Source organism: Arabidopsis lyrata (genome assembly GCF_000004255.2).
Source record: "Arabidopsis lyrata subsp. lyrata unplaced genomic scaffold ARALYscaffold_4, whole genome shotgun sequence".
Classification (NCBI taxonomy): domain Eukaryota; kingdom Viridiplantae; phylum Streptophyta; class Magnoliopsida; order Brassicales; family Brassicaceae; genus Arabidopsis; species Arabidopsis lyrata.
This window is the reverse complement of record NW_003302552.1, coordinates 14,872,273-14,888,689: the sequence shown is the minus strand read 5'-3', so window position 1 is coordinate 14,888,689 and position 16,417 is coordinate 14,872,273. Positions and strand designations below refer to the sequence as shown.

Genomic DNA, 16,417 nt, shown 5'->3' with positions numbered 1-16,417 from the left:
GTCACAGTTTTTCAATTAATTTTTTAATGGATACATCATTTGTATTACCTCAACTAATCAAGAATGTTAAAGAATTTTTCATTTCATAAATCATTTTCAAGTAGTTGACATTTTCTAGCTTTCCTGTTCAGAGAATTATGACAAGAATTTTTCCTGCATTTGCCGTTTCTGGTTATCTCTAATCAGACGCTAATGTTGTGATTAATTTGCTCTGCTTTCAAAGCAAACAAAACTTTGTATTTTGGTTCTGAATATTGAAGGAGCTAAACTGAAACTACAATATATATGGCTTCTACAGGTGGTGGGAAAGATGGATCTAGAGGTTTTGTGAAGAGGGTTACATCAACTTTCTCCATTAGGAAAAAGAAGAACACAACAAGTGATCCAAAACTTCTTCTTCCACGATCGAAATCAACCGGTGCTAACTATGAATCCATGAGGCTGCCTCAGGGGAAAAAGGCTCTTCCAGATGCTACAACAAAAGACACTAAGAGGACTAAATCTGCAGGTGTTTCGCCACAACCAAGGCGTGAAAAGATCGATGAATCCGGTAAACAGTTTATGAAGATGAGATGTTTTGATGATAATGACTCCATTTGGTTGTCTTCAGATTGCGCGTCTCCTACGTCTCTTTTAGAGGAACGAAGATTGTCTGTCTCGTTTCATTTCTCAGTAGACGAAAAGATCGTCTCATGGTTGTCTAGTGTGGCGAACTCTTCTCTGTCTTTAAATCAAGAATCCACCAGATCAACCAAAGAGAATCATCAGCAAACAAGTTCAAAGAACGCAAAATGTTCTTTGGAAAACATTCGAAAGGATGGAAAATTTTGCAACTCAGCTGGGAAAGCTCGTGGAACTGGTTCTGCAAAGCCGTCTTCGCGTTTACCAGAAAGCAACAACAAGCCTTGTCCTCAGAAACCATGTGAAAAGTCATCTAGTTCCAATAGATTAGTGAGTCCTGATTTGACTTCACAGAGCCCTGAAGAAAAGAAAGTTAGCTTCTCAGTAGAAGAAACAGAGAAGTCTCCTTCACCGGTTAATTCAACTGCCGTGCCATCTGGTCTTACTAATACCACCGCGACATCCTCGTTAAAGAAGAGTGCAGAGATTAAGGACTCAAAGAGCAAGATTGCTGTGGAGCCACTTTTCTGGCCATTTGAGCAGAAGTTTGATTGGACACCAGAGGATATCTTAAAGCATTTCTCCATGTCTCCACGGAGAAAGAAGTCGCTAGGATCCAAAATTGCAGGTACGTCTCCAAGATCAATGAGGGCACAACTCCAAACAAGAAAGCTAGATCTCAAAGAAGGGTGTAAGAGGAAGCTCATGTTCAACGGTCATGGATCAAATTCAAAACCAACAAGGATCCCAGAACTAAACAGAACAATCAGCACTAGCAGCAACAACAGTTGCACCAAGAAGACCGAGATCAGTAAGAACGAACAACCTATAAGGAACAGTGTGAAGAGAAACAAAAGTTTGCCGTCGAGGTTGAGAAAATCGAGCAAAATATCTTCAAAGGTGGTACCTGTTGAAGCTGCAGATGAGACTGTAGAAATACTTAAGGAGCAAAAAACACCTAAGAAGCTCATCATGACACGCAAATCCAGGACATTCTTAGAAGATGACTTTGCTTTGATGAATGATTTCTCTATAGAAAAGGCGGTCGGGCTTTGCGAGTTCAGGGGAAGAGAAGGCATAGATTCAGATTTCAACACTGATGGTTTCTTGTTTGACGATTCTCTATGAAAAGAGAAGGCTTTACAGGTTCAATAACCCGAGGATATAGCATCATAGTGTATACTTGCCAAACAATCATCTGCATTCGCGACAATTTTGTTCTTGGATTGGTTATCTGTGAGATAGTAAATACAGGTAGCATTTATATGTACATGTGTTGGATCTATCAAAGAGCTGAAGTATATGTTCTCATTGAGTTCTATGCTTGTATAAGATGCATGGTTGTTTCATCTTATAAGATGATTGTAGTATAACAGAACGATGAAATAATTGTTTTTTTAATTAGCGACACAAAATTCACCGTTTGTTATTAACTTGATCTTTTGTCTGACTTAAAAGGATCACAACAAATCTTCTTTCCTAGATATTGCAAAATACAAATAATCATTAGTAGTGAAACAAGGACAATCCATCCTTTTGCTTGCGCATAACAGAGGACAATCCTTTCCTAGGTTATGCACGAGCGATAAGCCGATAAGTAAGTCATATTTTACAAGAGACTTGAGTACAAATGTGCTTTGCATAATTGTATGGTAAAGCATAAATCTCATGCGCCTGCCTCATCTGAGAAGAAATGATCCGTGAGAAATTTCTTTCTATGTATATATTTGTAAGGTTATGAAGTTATGATGCAATTTTCTATTTCTTCAACATGGTTTATAAAGACTAAAGTGGTGCTTTTCAACACTAAAACTATTTATTATGGCTAGAATTTGTGTGTTCTCAAAGGAATAAGAAGACATAGCTAGATATTTGCGCATTCAAAAAACTAAATAAAATTGTTATGTTATCGTAGGTTACGCTGATGACATTTTAGATTTCTTGGAAGCTCATTTAAACCATATCACGCATGTTAGGTCGCATGTTAATACGGATTTTCCCTATGATTTTGTTTTTCCGAATTTTACCAAATTTGTAATTAGTGGATTTTATAAATGGATTAAGAGCTGAGTCCATGGAGTCCGAGTGGATATATAATTAGATGATACAACAAAAATATTGCCAATTAAAATATAATAAGACCTATTTATTGTCACTAACTTAATTGGTGTTTATTTATGAATCACAATGTATTTTAAAAAAACCTTGCCCCTCTGTGTAATTTACAAGATTACCATGCTGACGTGTCGTGTTCACAGAGATTTATGGTTTATACAATTAATTACCCAAATATTACTAGATTAATTACAAATGTGCCATGATATTCTAATTATTTCGTTAATTAACATTAAACATCAGTAATACAAACATTATATCTCTATCTATACATAAAGGATTTGTGTATATGTATATATATATATATATATATTAAATTGATCTAAGGTCTATTTTTTTAAATCCAGACTAACATATATACATATATATATATATATATATAATATTTAACAACTCAAACATGTAAGCGTAGAGATCTCCGATTGATATATTAAGATTGGCAGAAAATGAAGAGCAAGCCTGGCAATTGGCTCAGGTAGAGATCTCGGATGATAACCTAGAGACGGTGGCAACAATTAATCAATCTCATTGTAGAGTGGAACATATCGGGCATAATCAATCAGGTTATCGATGTTTCTTAGATGGTTCTTGGAAAGAAAGTGATTGTTTTTCAGGATTAGGATGGTTTTGTTCGTATCCAAACGAAGAAACGCACGACATGGGAGCTGCAAATACTCGAAGAAGCTTGACCTCACTCCACACAGAGGCTGAAGCACTAATCTGGGCGATGAGATGTATGATCGGCCAAGATAAAAGAGAAGTAGCTTTCCTTACAGACTGCTCCGATTTGGTGAAGATGGTGTCTTCCCCACACGAGTGGCCAGCGTTCGCGACCTACTTGGAGGCGATTCAGAGCGACAAGGAGGAGTTTGATTTTTTCTCTTTATCGTTAATTTCTAGAAATTTGAATGTGAAGGCGGATAAATTGGCACGAAATGTTCGTACCCTACCGCAACTATCTACTTATGTAAACAACATTCCTCCACATTGGCTCATTTGAGCCAATCCAATAAAGCTGTTGACAAAAAAAAAACATGTAAGCGTATAATTCATGTAAATTAATATATTAGAATATATTTTTATAACTTTTGTAAGTACAAAATTTCCTAGGTTCATAAATCCAAACTATATTTATAAAATTAATTCTCAAAACTAAATCTATCATAAAATCAACAATAAATTATTTTTCAGATTTTGAAGGTAATCCAAATTTCAAAAATTAAACCGAACCCTACAAAAATATTTCTCTATAAATATATTCCCTGATATCATCTTCACCGTCTCAAATTTACCAAACACACATCTTCTTAGCTTTCGAGCAATCTAAATTTTTTAAATCTTCATCAACTCTTTTACAAGATGTATATATGTTTTTTTTTTTTTTTGATGACTAGGAGGTTCTGAGCCTGTAGGCCCGTACATCCCCCAGGGCGAGACCCAAACCATGTAATATAACTCTCTTTTGGAGAGCAGACTCCTCCCAACGTGAATCGAACCCGTGACTTCCAAGGTCCCTAATCGTAGGTTACGCTGATGACATTTTAGATTTCTTGGAAGCTCATTTAAACCATATCACGCATGTTAGGTCGCATGTTAATACGGATTTTCCCTATGATTTTGTTTTTCCGAATTTTACCAAATTTGTAATTAGTGGATTTTATAAATGGATTAAGAGCTGAGTCCATGCAGTCCGAGTGGATATATAATTAGATGATACAACAAAAATATTGCCAATTAAAATATAATAAGACCTATTTATTGTCACTAACTTAATTGGTGTTTATTTATGAATCACAATGTATTTTAAGTATACAAAGTAAGACAAAATATAAAATAAAATAAAAATTGACAATTAAAGATTATTTTTTAGTTATGAGTGGAGACAAACTAAGCAACACGTTGGGGTTCGAACAAAAAACATTGTTAAACTTGGGGGGGGCCATATGATTTTGTTTTGGTTGCCAGAATTCAAACCAAAAATGTCGATAATTATATATTTACGGTCAAGCAAGAAAGGGTAGAGAAACGATGTGTATGTATATATATACTATTTATCATTTAATAAAACTCCTCTTTTTCTTTTTGTTATCTGAAATTAATTATAGCTTAAAGATTCATTCCTAAGGAATGTTGTTTACATATGTGATATGAAACGGTTCTGTACGAACTTTTCGTGCCAGATTATCCGCTTTAACATTAGCCATACGAGATGAAATATGTGAAATAACACTCCTCTTCTTATCTAGGGTTTTAATTTCTTTGTTGCCAAAATTCAAACAGAGATATATTTCGATTATGGCCTTGTTCCTTTAAGAATCGTGTGATTCTCACCAGCGACTGGTTTTATATAACTGAATTGCCTTTCAATCTCATTTATCTCTTCTTCATCTTTTCTATTCTCAATCACTACGACTAAAAACTTGAGATTTTAGAAACACCGGAGAAAACAGCGACACAACCCAACCCTTAATTTCAAAGCAGCGACTGTCGCTGGGTTTCAATTTGCCATCATCGAAGTTCCCAGATCTCTGTATTTTGTCTCTTCTTTAATTTTTTTTTTTAAAAATGTTAATTGGGCATTTACTAAATTTACAGTCATGCCGTAAGCTTACTAAATTTAATGTCAAGGAAACTAACCAAGAATGACGTAAGCAGACGCCAAGCATGTCTATTAGTTCTTCAAAGTCACCTAATGGATCCAAGTTTCTTGGACCATAAAAAAATTTTGACCTTGGAGACAGAATTGTTGGTGAATGACAATCGAGCCCATAAAGGTTTGTGAGTATCTTTGGTAGATAGCCTCTGTCAAAAAACTGAAGTCTATTTGATGAAATGGAAAACCAAAGGAAAGTGGGGTTTTGTTATTGTCCATGGTTGAAATCGTGTATTGGAGAAAACCAATTTTAGTGGAAAGAATTACATTGATATGTGGTCATTCCGTTCTGGCCAAGGTGACATGTGCTTTACCTTAGTTCTTTTCGGTCATGTTGGTACTGACATTGCAGCGCGTCCAGATGATGACGGCCATGACAATGTGGTTCCTGACGATGTTGTACATGATCAAGAAGCCATTCATGATGATGCCGTACATGAAGAAGCCGTTCCTAACAATCTTGCAGGCTATTATTTGAAGGACGGCTCCCATCTCCAGTATATTAGTACGGATCCCAAAACTATCCAAAATCCCTTCCCCGACATCAGGCTTTCCATCTTATCCTTTCTTTGTTTTCTACTATAATTTCGAGAGGAAAACTATCCAAAGAGTTACAATCCAATAAATGAGAGCATTTAAGGGTAAATACAATTACATTTTTTCTAGACCATATAGAATACTTCGAACCTGTGCAAACATTTGTAAACTTTCTAAGTTGACATTCTTTAGTATAGCTCATTTGGCTCTTAAGATCTTATTAGAGTCCTTATCTTTTCATTGGTTTTGTGAACATTTTTTGGTTATTGGATGACTATTGTCAGTAATTAAAAACGTAAACTTTTTACTTATGATCTTCTCTATATATAAACCGGCGACAAAATCAATTCATAAGATTTTTCATTATAATTTTGGATTATCATCTAATAATATTAAACTTTTATTGTTGTTTTTGAGGCTAGTGCAAATTTCAAACAAAAATAATGAAATATTGATCAATTATAGTGACCCTTGATTCATATCTTTTGGATTGAATTATGTTTGAAAATATGTGTTTAAAAATCAAATATTTATTTATTGTTATAGTTCTTATTTCAAAAATTGATGTTTATTTGTTTATTGTTACAAAATCTCAAGTTATATTAAGTCCTCAAAACACATGCATAAGTTCGACGTGCTCTAAATGATCTAGAAATATATTATATGTATTTTTTTTATTACTGTTTTTTTGTCGACCGTTTATTTTTTTGTATTCCACCCACATTTTTTTTAATTTTGGTTAAATTATGAATTAATTACCACTTTCTTTTTCTTTTTATTTGCTTAAAATCTCGTAAAATAGATTTTAACATTTAACAAAAAAAAAATACAGATTTAGTAGTTTCAATTTTGGAGAAAAACAATTTCAGGTTTGATTTGTAATTTGATAAAATAGACTCTCTTTTTGTTTTTTTTTTTCGTAAATTTGGTCTTGACTATAGTCTATCGAGAGGGAAATAGTCGATTTTATAATTTGCTTCTTTCTCGGCAAAATAATGTGATTTATTCTTAAATTAATAATTCTTCTGACATAATAAATAAAAAGAAAAACAAAAATGTTGCAATTTTACGATTCTTGTATTATTTCTCGGCAAAATAATGTGATTTATTCTGTGATCCGTCGCTCAGAAGAAGAAGATTCCGGAGTAGTGTTCTTTGGTTCCGCATTTTTCTTGAACGACTCCGTGATCCGTCGCTCTGAAGAAAAAGATTCCGGAGTAGTGTTCTTTGGTGTAGGTCCAACTTCGGCATCTTTCTTGAACGACTCCGTGATCCGTCGCTCAGAAGAAGAAGATTCTGGAGTAGTGTTCTTTGGTGTCTCATCCATGTTTCTAGGGTTCTTGGACGAAGCTTGGTACAGAAGAAAATTAAATTGAAAGTAGAGCGAGAGAGAGATAAAATGAGCCTGCGATCTATATATATATTTCATAATTCATATAATCTCGCTTTATTTTTTTCCGTTTAATGACGTTTATAACTTTATGACCGTTGTATGATTTTTCCAAAATTTATTTGCTAAAAGTCATCCAAAAATGTATATATAGATTTTTTCTTATTATTATTTTTTTTTTGTCAAATTAATCTTATTATTCTTTTGTCGACTTTTCTTCTCTGTAATACTTCACTAAAAACTTTCTACCAAAAAAAAAAAATACTTCACTAAAAACTAATAATCTTCTTATTAATAAAATAAATTGTTAATTAGTTACCAAATACTGTATATTTTAACAAAAATACGGCTTAGTTTCATTTTTTGGGAGAAAAAAAAAATCAACTTTGATTCATAATTTCAAAAGACTCACATGACATGACACGAACATTTTCAATTCTTCTTTAGCCCTTCACAGTTCACAACGCCGTTTGGTGTTCTCGAATTCCAACCATGAATCGCCAAATTCACGGAGCTGTATCTTCTTCTTCTAAACCAATCTCCTCAAAAACCCAACGTCCTCTCTCCGATTCCAACTCAGGTTCTTTTCTCTCTCTCTCTCTCTCTCTCTGTTCAAATTCCATGGAAATTATGTGTTGCTGTTGTTGTTATCATCGTGACTAGTAATGTTGCACTCAAACCAGCCAATGGAGCTTCTGGGTCGGTGACTCGAGTGTATACCCGAAAGAAAAGACTAAAGCAGGAAGCTTCGGAGCCTCTGGAGATAAATCCCGGCAAAGGAGTCAATACCCACAAAGTAAGTTTCCTCCTTTTTCCCTATTTAGAAAACGAAATTGAGTGTTTACAATTTTGTAGGATTGGGTTCTGGAGATTGCACCTCCTTGATCTCAAGTGTGATACTTTCTTGGGAGTGAGTTTTACTTGGTTCAGATTTTGTCCTCATTATCCAAATGTCTTTAGTTTTAAGTTTATCTGACCCAACCTGATGAGGTTGTTACTGATCCTATTTGTTGCCCTGGCTATGCTATGATTATGCTTCAGCAAATGAGAGAAAACCTTGATTAGTGTTTCCATTTGTTCCATGACCATATATGACCTTGTGTTTGTATTTACTATTTAGAGTCTTATGTGTTGCTTAATGTAATGTCTTCGGGCTTTTAATTTTTAATGATGCAGCAGCTACGTGGTTTACCCGATATAGAAGATTTTGCTTACAAAAAGACTATTGGATCTCCTTCATCTAGTAAGTCTCATTATATAAACTCAGAATTTCATATTCCCAACCATTCATTAAACTTAATATCAATCACCGGGTAGAAAGAAATAGCCAAAGAATCTGACTACTTTCTAAACTAGTTGCATGATATGTACTTGTCATTGAATGTCTTACATATTTAATCTGAATATAAGTTGGTAGGAAAATTCTATCATCAAGAAGATTCTTTAAACGGTCAAGAGAAACTCATTATCCAGTTTTTGCAGGGAGGTCAACGGAAACTAGCATCACTGTGACTTCAGTCAAAACAGCAGGTATATTATCATGCAGCGAGGACCTTAATGATAGGGTTGGTGCGGTTTTTACTTTACAGATTTCTTCACACACAGTAACTGGTTATGTGTATACTCCAGGAAATCCGCCTGAAAACTGGGTAAAAGTGCTCGAGGGAATTCGTCAAATGAGATCTTCTGAAGATGCACCAGTTGATTCTATGGGATGTGATAAGGCCGGAAGCTTTCTACCTCCTACGGTATATTCATTTTCCTCAGTTTAGTGTTTAGTTTTTGTGTGGAAGTATGCTATGAGATACACTGAGTTTCTAGCTCTTTGAGGTTTTCTGTTTACCGTTTAAAGCACATTTGTCCCCGAGTCTCTTATTAATTTTGATGTACTTATTGCTAGTGAATAGCTTAGGAAAGGATTCTTATCGATTGTTCAAGAAAGCACCTTTTTTTTTTCTCTTAGTTGTTTTCATATTTCATAAGATCAAGCTATGATTCAAATCAGAGGGATGGATTGTTCTTGTTTCAATACTGATCATTTTTTGCTATACCTAGGAAAGAAGATTTGCTGTCTTGCTAGGAGCACTTCTTTCAAGTCAGACAAAAGATCAAGTTAATAACGGTAAGTTTTGTGCTGTTAGAAACAATTATTTCACTTTTCTAGTTTACACTCAAATCATCTGCATTTACAAGTTTCATGATTATACATGCATACTTACTATTCAGACGCTTTCAACATGCAGCGGCAATACATCGTCTTCATCAAAACAGCCTTCTTACACCGGAAGCCGTTGACAAAGCTGATGAATCAACTATAAGAGAATTGATCTATCCGGTATGTTATCCAAGTGTCGTATTACTTCTTCACATCATTGCCTCTGACATGAGCCCCTTGGTATGCTAATTTTTATGCCAATTTCTCAAAAAAAGGTTGAAATAAGGAAAGGAATGAGAGACTCTATATAGAAGAAAAGGGCCTTAACCTTAGTAAAATCTTGGTTACGAAATTAACAGTTTGCCTTTACTTTCAGGTTGGATTTTATACAAGGAAGGCTACATATATGAAGAAAATAGCTAGAATTTGTCTAGTGAAATACAACGGAGACATTCCTAGCTCTTTGGACGACCTGCTGTCTCTTCCAGGGATTGGTCCCAAGATGGCCCATCTGGTAAAAAATCAACTAGATTATTACATATATCGTGTGAGTTAGGTGAAATGTTTTCAAAAAGCTTGTCAAAGTTTTCTTCTGTTATCATATGGCAGATTCTGCATATAGCATGGAATGATGTCCAAGGTATATGTGTAGATACACATGTGCATCGCATTTGCAATCGACTTGGTTGGGTGTCTCGTCCAGGAACCAAACAGGTGCTTTTAAATTGGCTTCAATCAGAAATTGTATTGTGGCATACCTAGCAGATTGTCTCCACTTCTGTTTGCCTGATCTTTGTCACTCATTCGCAATCTGTGATTTGCTAGAAAACTACATCTCCAGAGGAAACAAGAGTAGCTTTGCAACAATGGCTTCCAAAGGAAGAATGGGTTGCCATTAACCCGCTTTTGGTGCGTCATTCTCATCAATTCTTCTACCTTGAACACACATGAGACTATACAATTCCATGAAATTATTGAATAGCATAGCTGCCCTTCTGATCTTCATTCATGTCTTGTCTGACAATCATACACAGGTGGGGTTTGGACAAACGATTTGCACACCATTAAGACCTCGCTGCGAAGCTTGCAGTGTCACTAAGCTTTGTCCTGCTGCATTCAAAGAGACATCAAGCCCATCTTCCAAATTGAAGAAATCTAACCGAAGCAAAGAACCATGATCCAAAGTCCAAGACCTCTGTATTTTGAGAGAAACAAAAACCATTTTTTGATTAGTTTCTCTCTTTGCATCCAAGAAGTCTGTTAGAGCTTCGAGGATTGCAACTAAATCTTGTATGTTGAGGATGAAAACTTGCCTATGTATATTGGATTAGAGCAAGTTAGGAAGATTGCAGATAATTAATTATTATGGATTTCGAAGAGACCAAGTAATTAATTTTTTTTTTCATCAGTAATTAATTTTTTTTCTGGTGTTAAAATTCCAATATTTTCAATGAAGGAAGTGAAAAGTCAGATTTTTGTTACACAACCACACCAAAAAAAATTGATCGATTCAAGAGTTCTTTCAACGTTTGGAGTAGAGAGAGTTTGACCATTTGGAAGTCTCTGAGCGACGACTAGTTGCGACAACGCCGGTGGGGCATGACGGTCGCGGCGGGGATCGGGTACGCGCTGGTGGCTTTGGGACCGTCTCTTTCACTTTTCGTCTCTGTCATCTCCAGAAAGCCCTTTCTCATCCTCACTGTTCTCTCCAGGTTCTTTCTTTCTCTTTCACAATCGCTCTGCCTATTCCGGATTGGGTTTTTGTTGTTTCCCCAAAAAGCTAACCATGTGATTCGATTCGAAATGTTGGGTCTGCTTTTGTCTAGTGTTTGAGTATTTCGCCAAGATTAGGGTTTTGGGAGATTGATTGATTTGCTTGGTAAATGTAATGCAGTACATTGCTGTGGCTTGTGAGTCTGATCATCTTGTCGGGATTGTGGAGACCTTTTCTTCCTCTCAAAGCCAATGTGTGGTGGCCTTATGCTTTACTTGTTATCACCTCTGTCTGTTTCCAGGAAGGCCTTCGCTTTCTGTTCTGGAAGGTTTACAAGTAAGTTTGTTCTTCTTCCTATTACATTGCATAACCGGAATCTATCTGAGTTGTTTATCCTTTGTTAATTTGATGTTTGTTCCTTTACGGGGCAATATATGTATGATAGATAGGCAGATTGGCTGTGTATAGCTTGTTTTGAAACATGTTATCTGTGTTGTTATACTGAAGGAGGCTTGAGGATGTCTTGGATTCCTTTGCGGATCGTATCTCAAGGCCCCGCCTGTTTCTCACTGATAAGCTGCAGATTGCTCTAGGTACGCTTTCCCGTTTATTTTTCGAAGATGATCTTTAGTTATTTCAAAGATTGTATGCGGCTTTTGTGTTAAGTCTATATTATCAGGTAAGAAAACACACCTGTGGACTCTTGCTGTCTGATAAAGAAACATGAAGGAAATGGGTTGCAAGTATCTTGAATCCTTGATCTTGAAATTTTTCCCGCGATTTGTCTGCCTTGGTCTTAAATCTTGTCCGAAGCTTGAGCGAATCATATTTAGGCATTTGTTTCTGGAAGAAAGAGAATGCTGTAGAATAGGTTCGATAATGATATAACTGAAACTAACATGGAACCTAGAACCCACCCAGCACCTGTTATGCATCCCATTTCTTACTCTTTGACATGATCTAAGACTATTCCAGTCAATTGCATGCAGCTGGTGGCTTAGGTCATGGTGTGGCGCATGCTGTCTTCTTTTGTTTGAGCCTCTTAACTCCAGCGTTTGGTCCGGCCACATTCTATGTCGAAAGATGTTCGAAGGTGCCATTTTTTCTCATCTCTGGTGAGTCAACTGAACCCAAGTCTTGTTTGCACAAGATAGATTATTATGCTTTGTCACCTAGTGGTTTGGTTTTTGTCTAGTGCACTAGTACTCATGTTGTAATTTTACATCCATGTCTCACAGCAATCATTGCTCTTGCATTTGTTACGATCCACACATTCTCGATGGTCATTGCTTTCGAAGGGTATGCAAAAGGGAACAAAGTAGATCAAGTAATAGTTCCAGTCATACACCTTGCTGCTGGAATGTTGGTAAGATCTCAGATTTTCAATATCACATGTATTGTCTATATCCTTTACTGGTTAGGACAGGCGAACGATGATTTTTTTTTTTTTTTCTTGATTCTTGCTAGACATTGGTGAATTTTGCATCGGAAGGTTGTGTGATCGGCATTCCTCTTCTTTACCTTGTGGCATCTTTGACTCTTGTGCATTGTGGAAAAATGGTTTGGCAAAGGTTGTTGGAAAGCCGGAACCAAAGCAGCGCCTCACGGTAATCTGGCCTCGGTCCCAGGTCTCATCTAAAATTACACTAGAACAGTCGTTAGCATCATTTTATCTCTTGACTTGGTTTCTTGCTTGCAAATCTCATTCGTCTTTATCCCCTAATTGCTTCGAAACTTAAACCGTCATGTTATAAACGCACTTATGATCCTAAATTATCAAAAAAGCCGAGAAATTTTTATCATTGAACCAATAAATATTTAAGAAAATCCAGTTTATAACTGCGTGACAAACTCTGTTGATCATAACTCATAAGAGGTGGTTGCCTTGGTCAGGTTCAGTTGAGTTTTGGTTTGGTTTGGTATATTTTTGTAATACACAAATAGTAATAATTTGTCTTGCAAACCTCCATCCATTCAGACTCCTTTTGACGGACTCTGTCAATATGAATGGTTGTGTCGTCCACTTGCAAATTTGGCTGCGTTATCTGATAAAGTTTCCAATCAGATAGAAAATAGAGTACATTCGAATAAGCACAATTTCTCAATGATTTTCTATCTTCTTTGGATTACTTCAAAAAAAAGAAAATCTTATTCATTAATTAACCAATTAATATTACAGAAAATAAATCAAGAAGCAGAGAAAAATCCAGTTCGTTACACGTGTCGTGTTAGTGAATAAGCTAAACAAATAATGTCCCAAGTAACGATACAACTAAGCGTTAAGCCTTCTAATAATAACACGAATAATTTTAATTAGGTTTCGAACATCATGGTACCAGCCAGCAAAAGGAGACACTTGTGAATGATTTATATCCTTTGTCCATTCGTCGTCGCAATCGAGCACAGCCTCAAAGCCAGCTTCCGTGAGTTGGGACATTTCCGTACGGTCTGTTAATGACTGAGACTTTTTCTGACCAACTTCCCGAGCCTTGGCCAGATCTGTTCTTGAAACGATCTTAGAGACATGTGTCTAATTCTGATTGGGTTCAACTTTGGCAAAGGAAAAAAAGCCCCATTTCTCTTCTTCTTCCTCCTCCGAAATCTTCAATTTCACGGCAACAAGTGTCTAATCAACTTTTAACAAAAAATCTTAACTACTGATCTTACATTTTTTTAACCATATTTTTACTCTAAGAACACCCAAAAGTGATCCCCATTGAGGATGCCTTTAACATTATTGGACGCCATCTCGTATTTTTTCTCGCATACAGCGAGCCAAGGCTTCCTAATTGGATCACTATACACTTTGCGGAAAAGATCACTTCTTGATTCTTGGACTCCTATGTCCACCCATATTTGGAATTTAGATATCTGATAACAAGGTATGAGTCATCAATTTTTTAAAAAAAAAAACTACTGTATGTATATATATATATATATATATATATATATATTTTTGTAGAATATTAATAAACTACAATTTTCTTTAGTATTTTAGTACTTTGGATGCCATTTAGTGATACATGAAATGTTGAGGTTACAATTTTTTACTAATCCATTATCATCCCTAAGTTTTATCCGTTATTATCCGTAAGTAACTTTATTTACATATATAGAACCAAATCTTTTGCCTCTCTTTTGTAATAAATGTGACCATCTTTGAAGCTATATATAGTCAAACTTTAAAGTTCAAAAAATCTAGATATTTGACAATATATCTAATCTTCTTTTATCTCCAAGAAAAAAAAGATAAAAATAGAAATTACTAATATTAAATTAAAACAAATCAGTTTTATATCAAAAGTTTGTGTAGATATTTTCTTGATTTATAATAATTAATTTAATGAAAACGATCTTCTAAATGTAATTAATTTATGTCTATTTATCTATGTATTTATATGTTAAGTATGCATGGACCTAAGTAGAGCAAATATTTAATTTGCGTTTTCAAATCCAATATTTGTGATTTGTTCTGTTCTTAACGGATGTTAGTTTTAACAATTAATTTGCTTCGTGGTTACAGTTATTCAGTTTTCTTTTATTAAATCTAAATTAGATCATTAATATTACTAAAATACTTCTCAATCCTAGTTTCTACCACATGAATTTATGCATAATTAAGAAAAAAAAACTAACTATAATTGTTACATTATAACCAGTATTGTGCTTAGGTTTCACAGAGGCCTTAGGTAATTTCGATTAATGTAGCCTTCGTTTTTAAAATTAACATATTAAAAAAAATATATAAAACAATTCGAAAAGTATAAACAAGATCGTTAACCATTTAATTTCCTTGTGAATTTTTATTTATTAATTTTATGCATTTCTCAAACAAAAAGCTCTAATACATAATATTAAACTATATACATATATCTAATTTTTGAATAAAATTTGGCCTTCTAATGCTTATTATTTTGGTGGCATTAGGCAATCGCTTTTAATTCTATGAGGTAAGCACAGGTCTGATTTTGACGTACCGCGATTAGAAACACGTCATTGAAGTCGCGTGCGGCTACTATTTGTTTGTTCGACCCAATTTTTTTGAGGCAGAAATCTACTAACTCCTTGCAAAGACTGTATACGTCTTTGATTGGGGAAAACGGCCAAAATCCACCCGGACTATTTGTTGGCGGCCTTTTTCAACCCGAATTTTGATCTCCTGCATAAATCAACCCAGACCACATATAAATTCAAATTCCAAACCCAAATTATATAATTTTTTGCCGATTTCAACATCTGCTTTGACGGCGTGATGAGACCGTTAAACTGTGCCGAGTCAGCGACTACGTGGCATCACTCGTGGCATCTGGGCTTGATAAAACGACGTCGGTTAACATTTGGTTTGGTGTTTTGATTGCAAAACGACGCCGTTTTCAAATTGGGGAAAAAAAATAAAATTAGGGTTCTTAGAAACATGCAGGAGATCAAAGTTCGGGTTGAAAAAAACCGCCAGCAAATAGTCTGGGTGGATTTTGGCCGTTTTCCCTCTTTGATTGGCAATGCATTTGATTTTGGGAATACAAAGAGCGCTAATAATAACAGTGAAAGAAAATTTATGTGTTTGTTGAGCATCGTCGCCATATTGAGAACCAAAGGTGGTTCTTTTGAGTTTTAATTAATTTCGGATGACAAAAAAAAAAAAAAAAAAAACATAAAAATAGTAACAATAATTAATGGCATTAAAAATATTTATGGCACTTTAATGTTTGGATTAATAACGTAAATAGGTGTTAAAGAAAATTAACGTACAAAAGATTGAGAAACCTTATCGACTTCAAGAATACTTTGGGAGGGAACCTTGCCCTGCGGGTGCCCGATGCCGACCTCGTTGTGCTGTTCGTATTGTCTTTCCCAAGGAATTTATGGTGTATGTATTGCACAAACGGTTATAATGAACGAATAAAAAACTAAACACTAGCTTATGTCTTAGACTAGATGGTAGCTATTATCTATTGGAATCATTTTCTTATAATTCGGTCTCAGGTTCGGTCTTGTAGATTTTATCCACTGTTGTTATACAACTTGTACAGTTGTTAGGTCTGATATATAAGAGAACCTTCCTCAAGATTTTTACAACAAACATATATTACTCAATCGACTGCAAAAAAAATGTATGTGTTAATCTAAGTATCAGTTGGACCAGCTAGTATCACTCGACACTGGAACGACCCCCTTTTCCCCCCCCTGCTTTCCGCGTTGCTTGCCTGCGCTTTTTTTTTTCTTTCTCTTTCT

General features: G+C 35.2%; 3 protein-coding genes across 4 annotated transcripts; all 3 read left to right on the top strand.

Moving 5' to 3' along the window:
* Positions 1–198: 198 nt before the first annotated feature.
* LOC9315397 lies at positions 199–1,895 on the top strand. The gene has a single exon (XM_021027772.1). The coding sequence runs from the start codon at positions 286–288 to the stop codon at positions 1,747–1,749; it is 1,464 nt and encodes a 487-aa protein (XP_020883431.1). The 5' UTR covers positions 199–285; the 3' UTR covers positions 1,750–1,895.
* Positions 1,896–7,723: 5,828 nt separating this feature from the next.
* On the top strand, positions 7,724–10,856 carry LOC9317244 (endonuclease III homolog 1, chloroplastic). 2 transcript variants are annotated; one of them, XM_021030162.1, is made up of 11 exons: positions 7,724–7,896; positions 8,000–8,112; positions 8,496–8,559; positions 8,799–8,846; positions 8,946–9,064; positions 9,372–9,438; positions 9,560–9,651; positions 9,848–9,985; positions 10,081–10,185; positions 10,297–10,380; positions 10,506–10,856. In XM_021030162.1, the coding sequence occupies exons 1-11, from the start codon at positions 7,809–7,811 to the stop codon at positions 10,647–10,649; spliced, it is 1,062 nt and encodes a 353-aa protein (XP_020885821.1). In that variant the 5' UTR covers positions 7,724–7,808; the 3' UTR covers positions 10,650–10,856. The 2 variants fall into 2 exon arrangements, with proteins under 2 accessions (XP_020885821.1, XP_002881177.1); XM_002881131.2 differs by having other exon boundaries at positions 7,725–7,896; positions 8,493–8,559.
* A 59-nt stretch (positions 10,857–10,915) lies between these two features.
* LOC9315396 (gamma-secretase subunit APH1-like) lies at positions 10,916–12,992 on the top strand. The gene is made up of 6 exons (XM_002881130.2): positions 10,916–11,183; positions 11,366–11,521; positions 11,693–11,778; positions 12,175–12,300; positions 12,424–12,551; positions 12,653–12,992. The coding sequence occupies exons 1-6, from the start codon at positions 11,071–11,073 to the stop codon at positions 12,794–12,796; spliced, it is 753 nt and encodes a 250-aa protein (XP_002881176.1). The 5' UTR covers positions 10,916–11,070; the 3' UTR covers positions 12,797–12,992.
* The last annotated feature ends 3,425 nt before the right edge of the window (positions 12,993–16,417 follow it).

Bases quoted from the DNA above. Each gene is read 5' to 3' on its own strand.
- LOC9315397 (XM_021027772.1), top strand. From the start codon at position 286: ATGGCTTCTACAGGTGGTGGGAAAGATGGATCTAGAGGTTTTGTGAAG.
- LOC9315396 (XM_002881130.2), top strand. From the start codon at position 11,071: ATGACGGTCGCGGCGGGGATCGGGTACGCGCTGGTGGCTTTGGGACCG. The intron at 11,779-12,174 runs GTACGCTTTCCC...AATTGCATGCAG, and splicing joins TAAGCTGCAGATTGCTCTAG to CTGGTGGCTTAGGTCATGGT. The intron at 12,301-12,423 runs GTGAGTCAACTG...CATGTCTCACAG, and splicing joins GCCATTTTTTCTCATCTCTG to CAATCATTGCTCTTGCATTT.
- LOC9317244 (XM_002881131.2), top strand. From the start codon at position 7,809: ATGAATCGCCAAATTCACGGAGCTGTATCTTCTTCTTCTAAACCAATC. The intron at 10,186-10,296 runs GTGCTTTTAAAT...GTGATTTGCTAG, and splicing joins CTCGTCCAGGAACCAAACAG to AAAACTACATCTCCAGAGGA. The intron at 10,381-10,505 runs GTGCGTCATTCT...AATCATACACAG, and splicing joins TTGCCATTAACCCGCTTTTG to GTGGGGTTTGGACAAACGAT.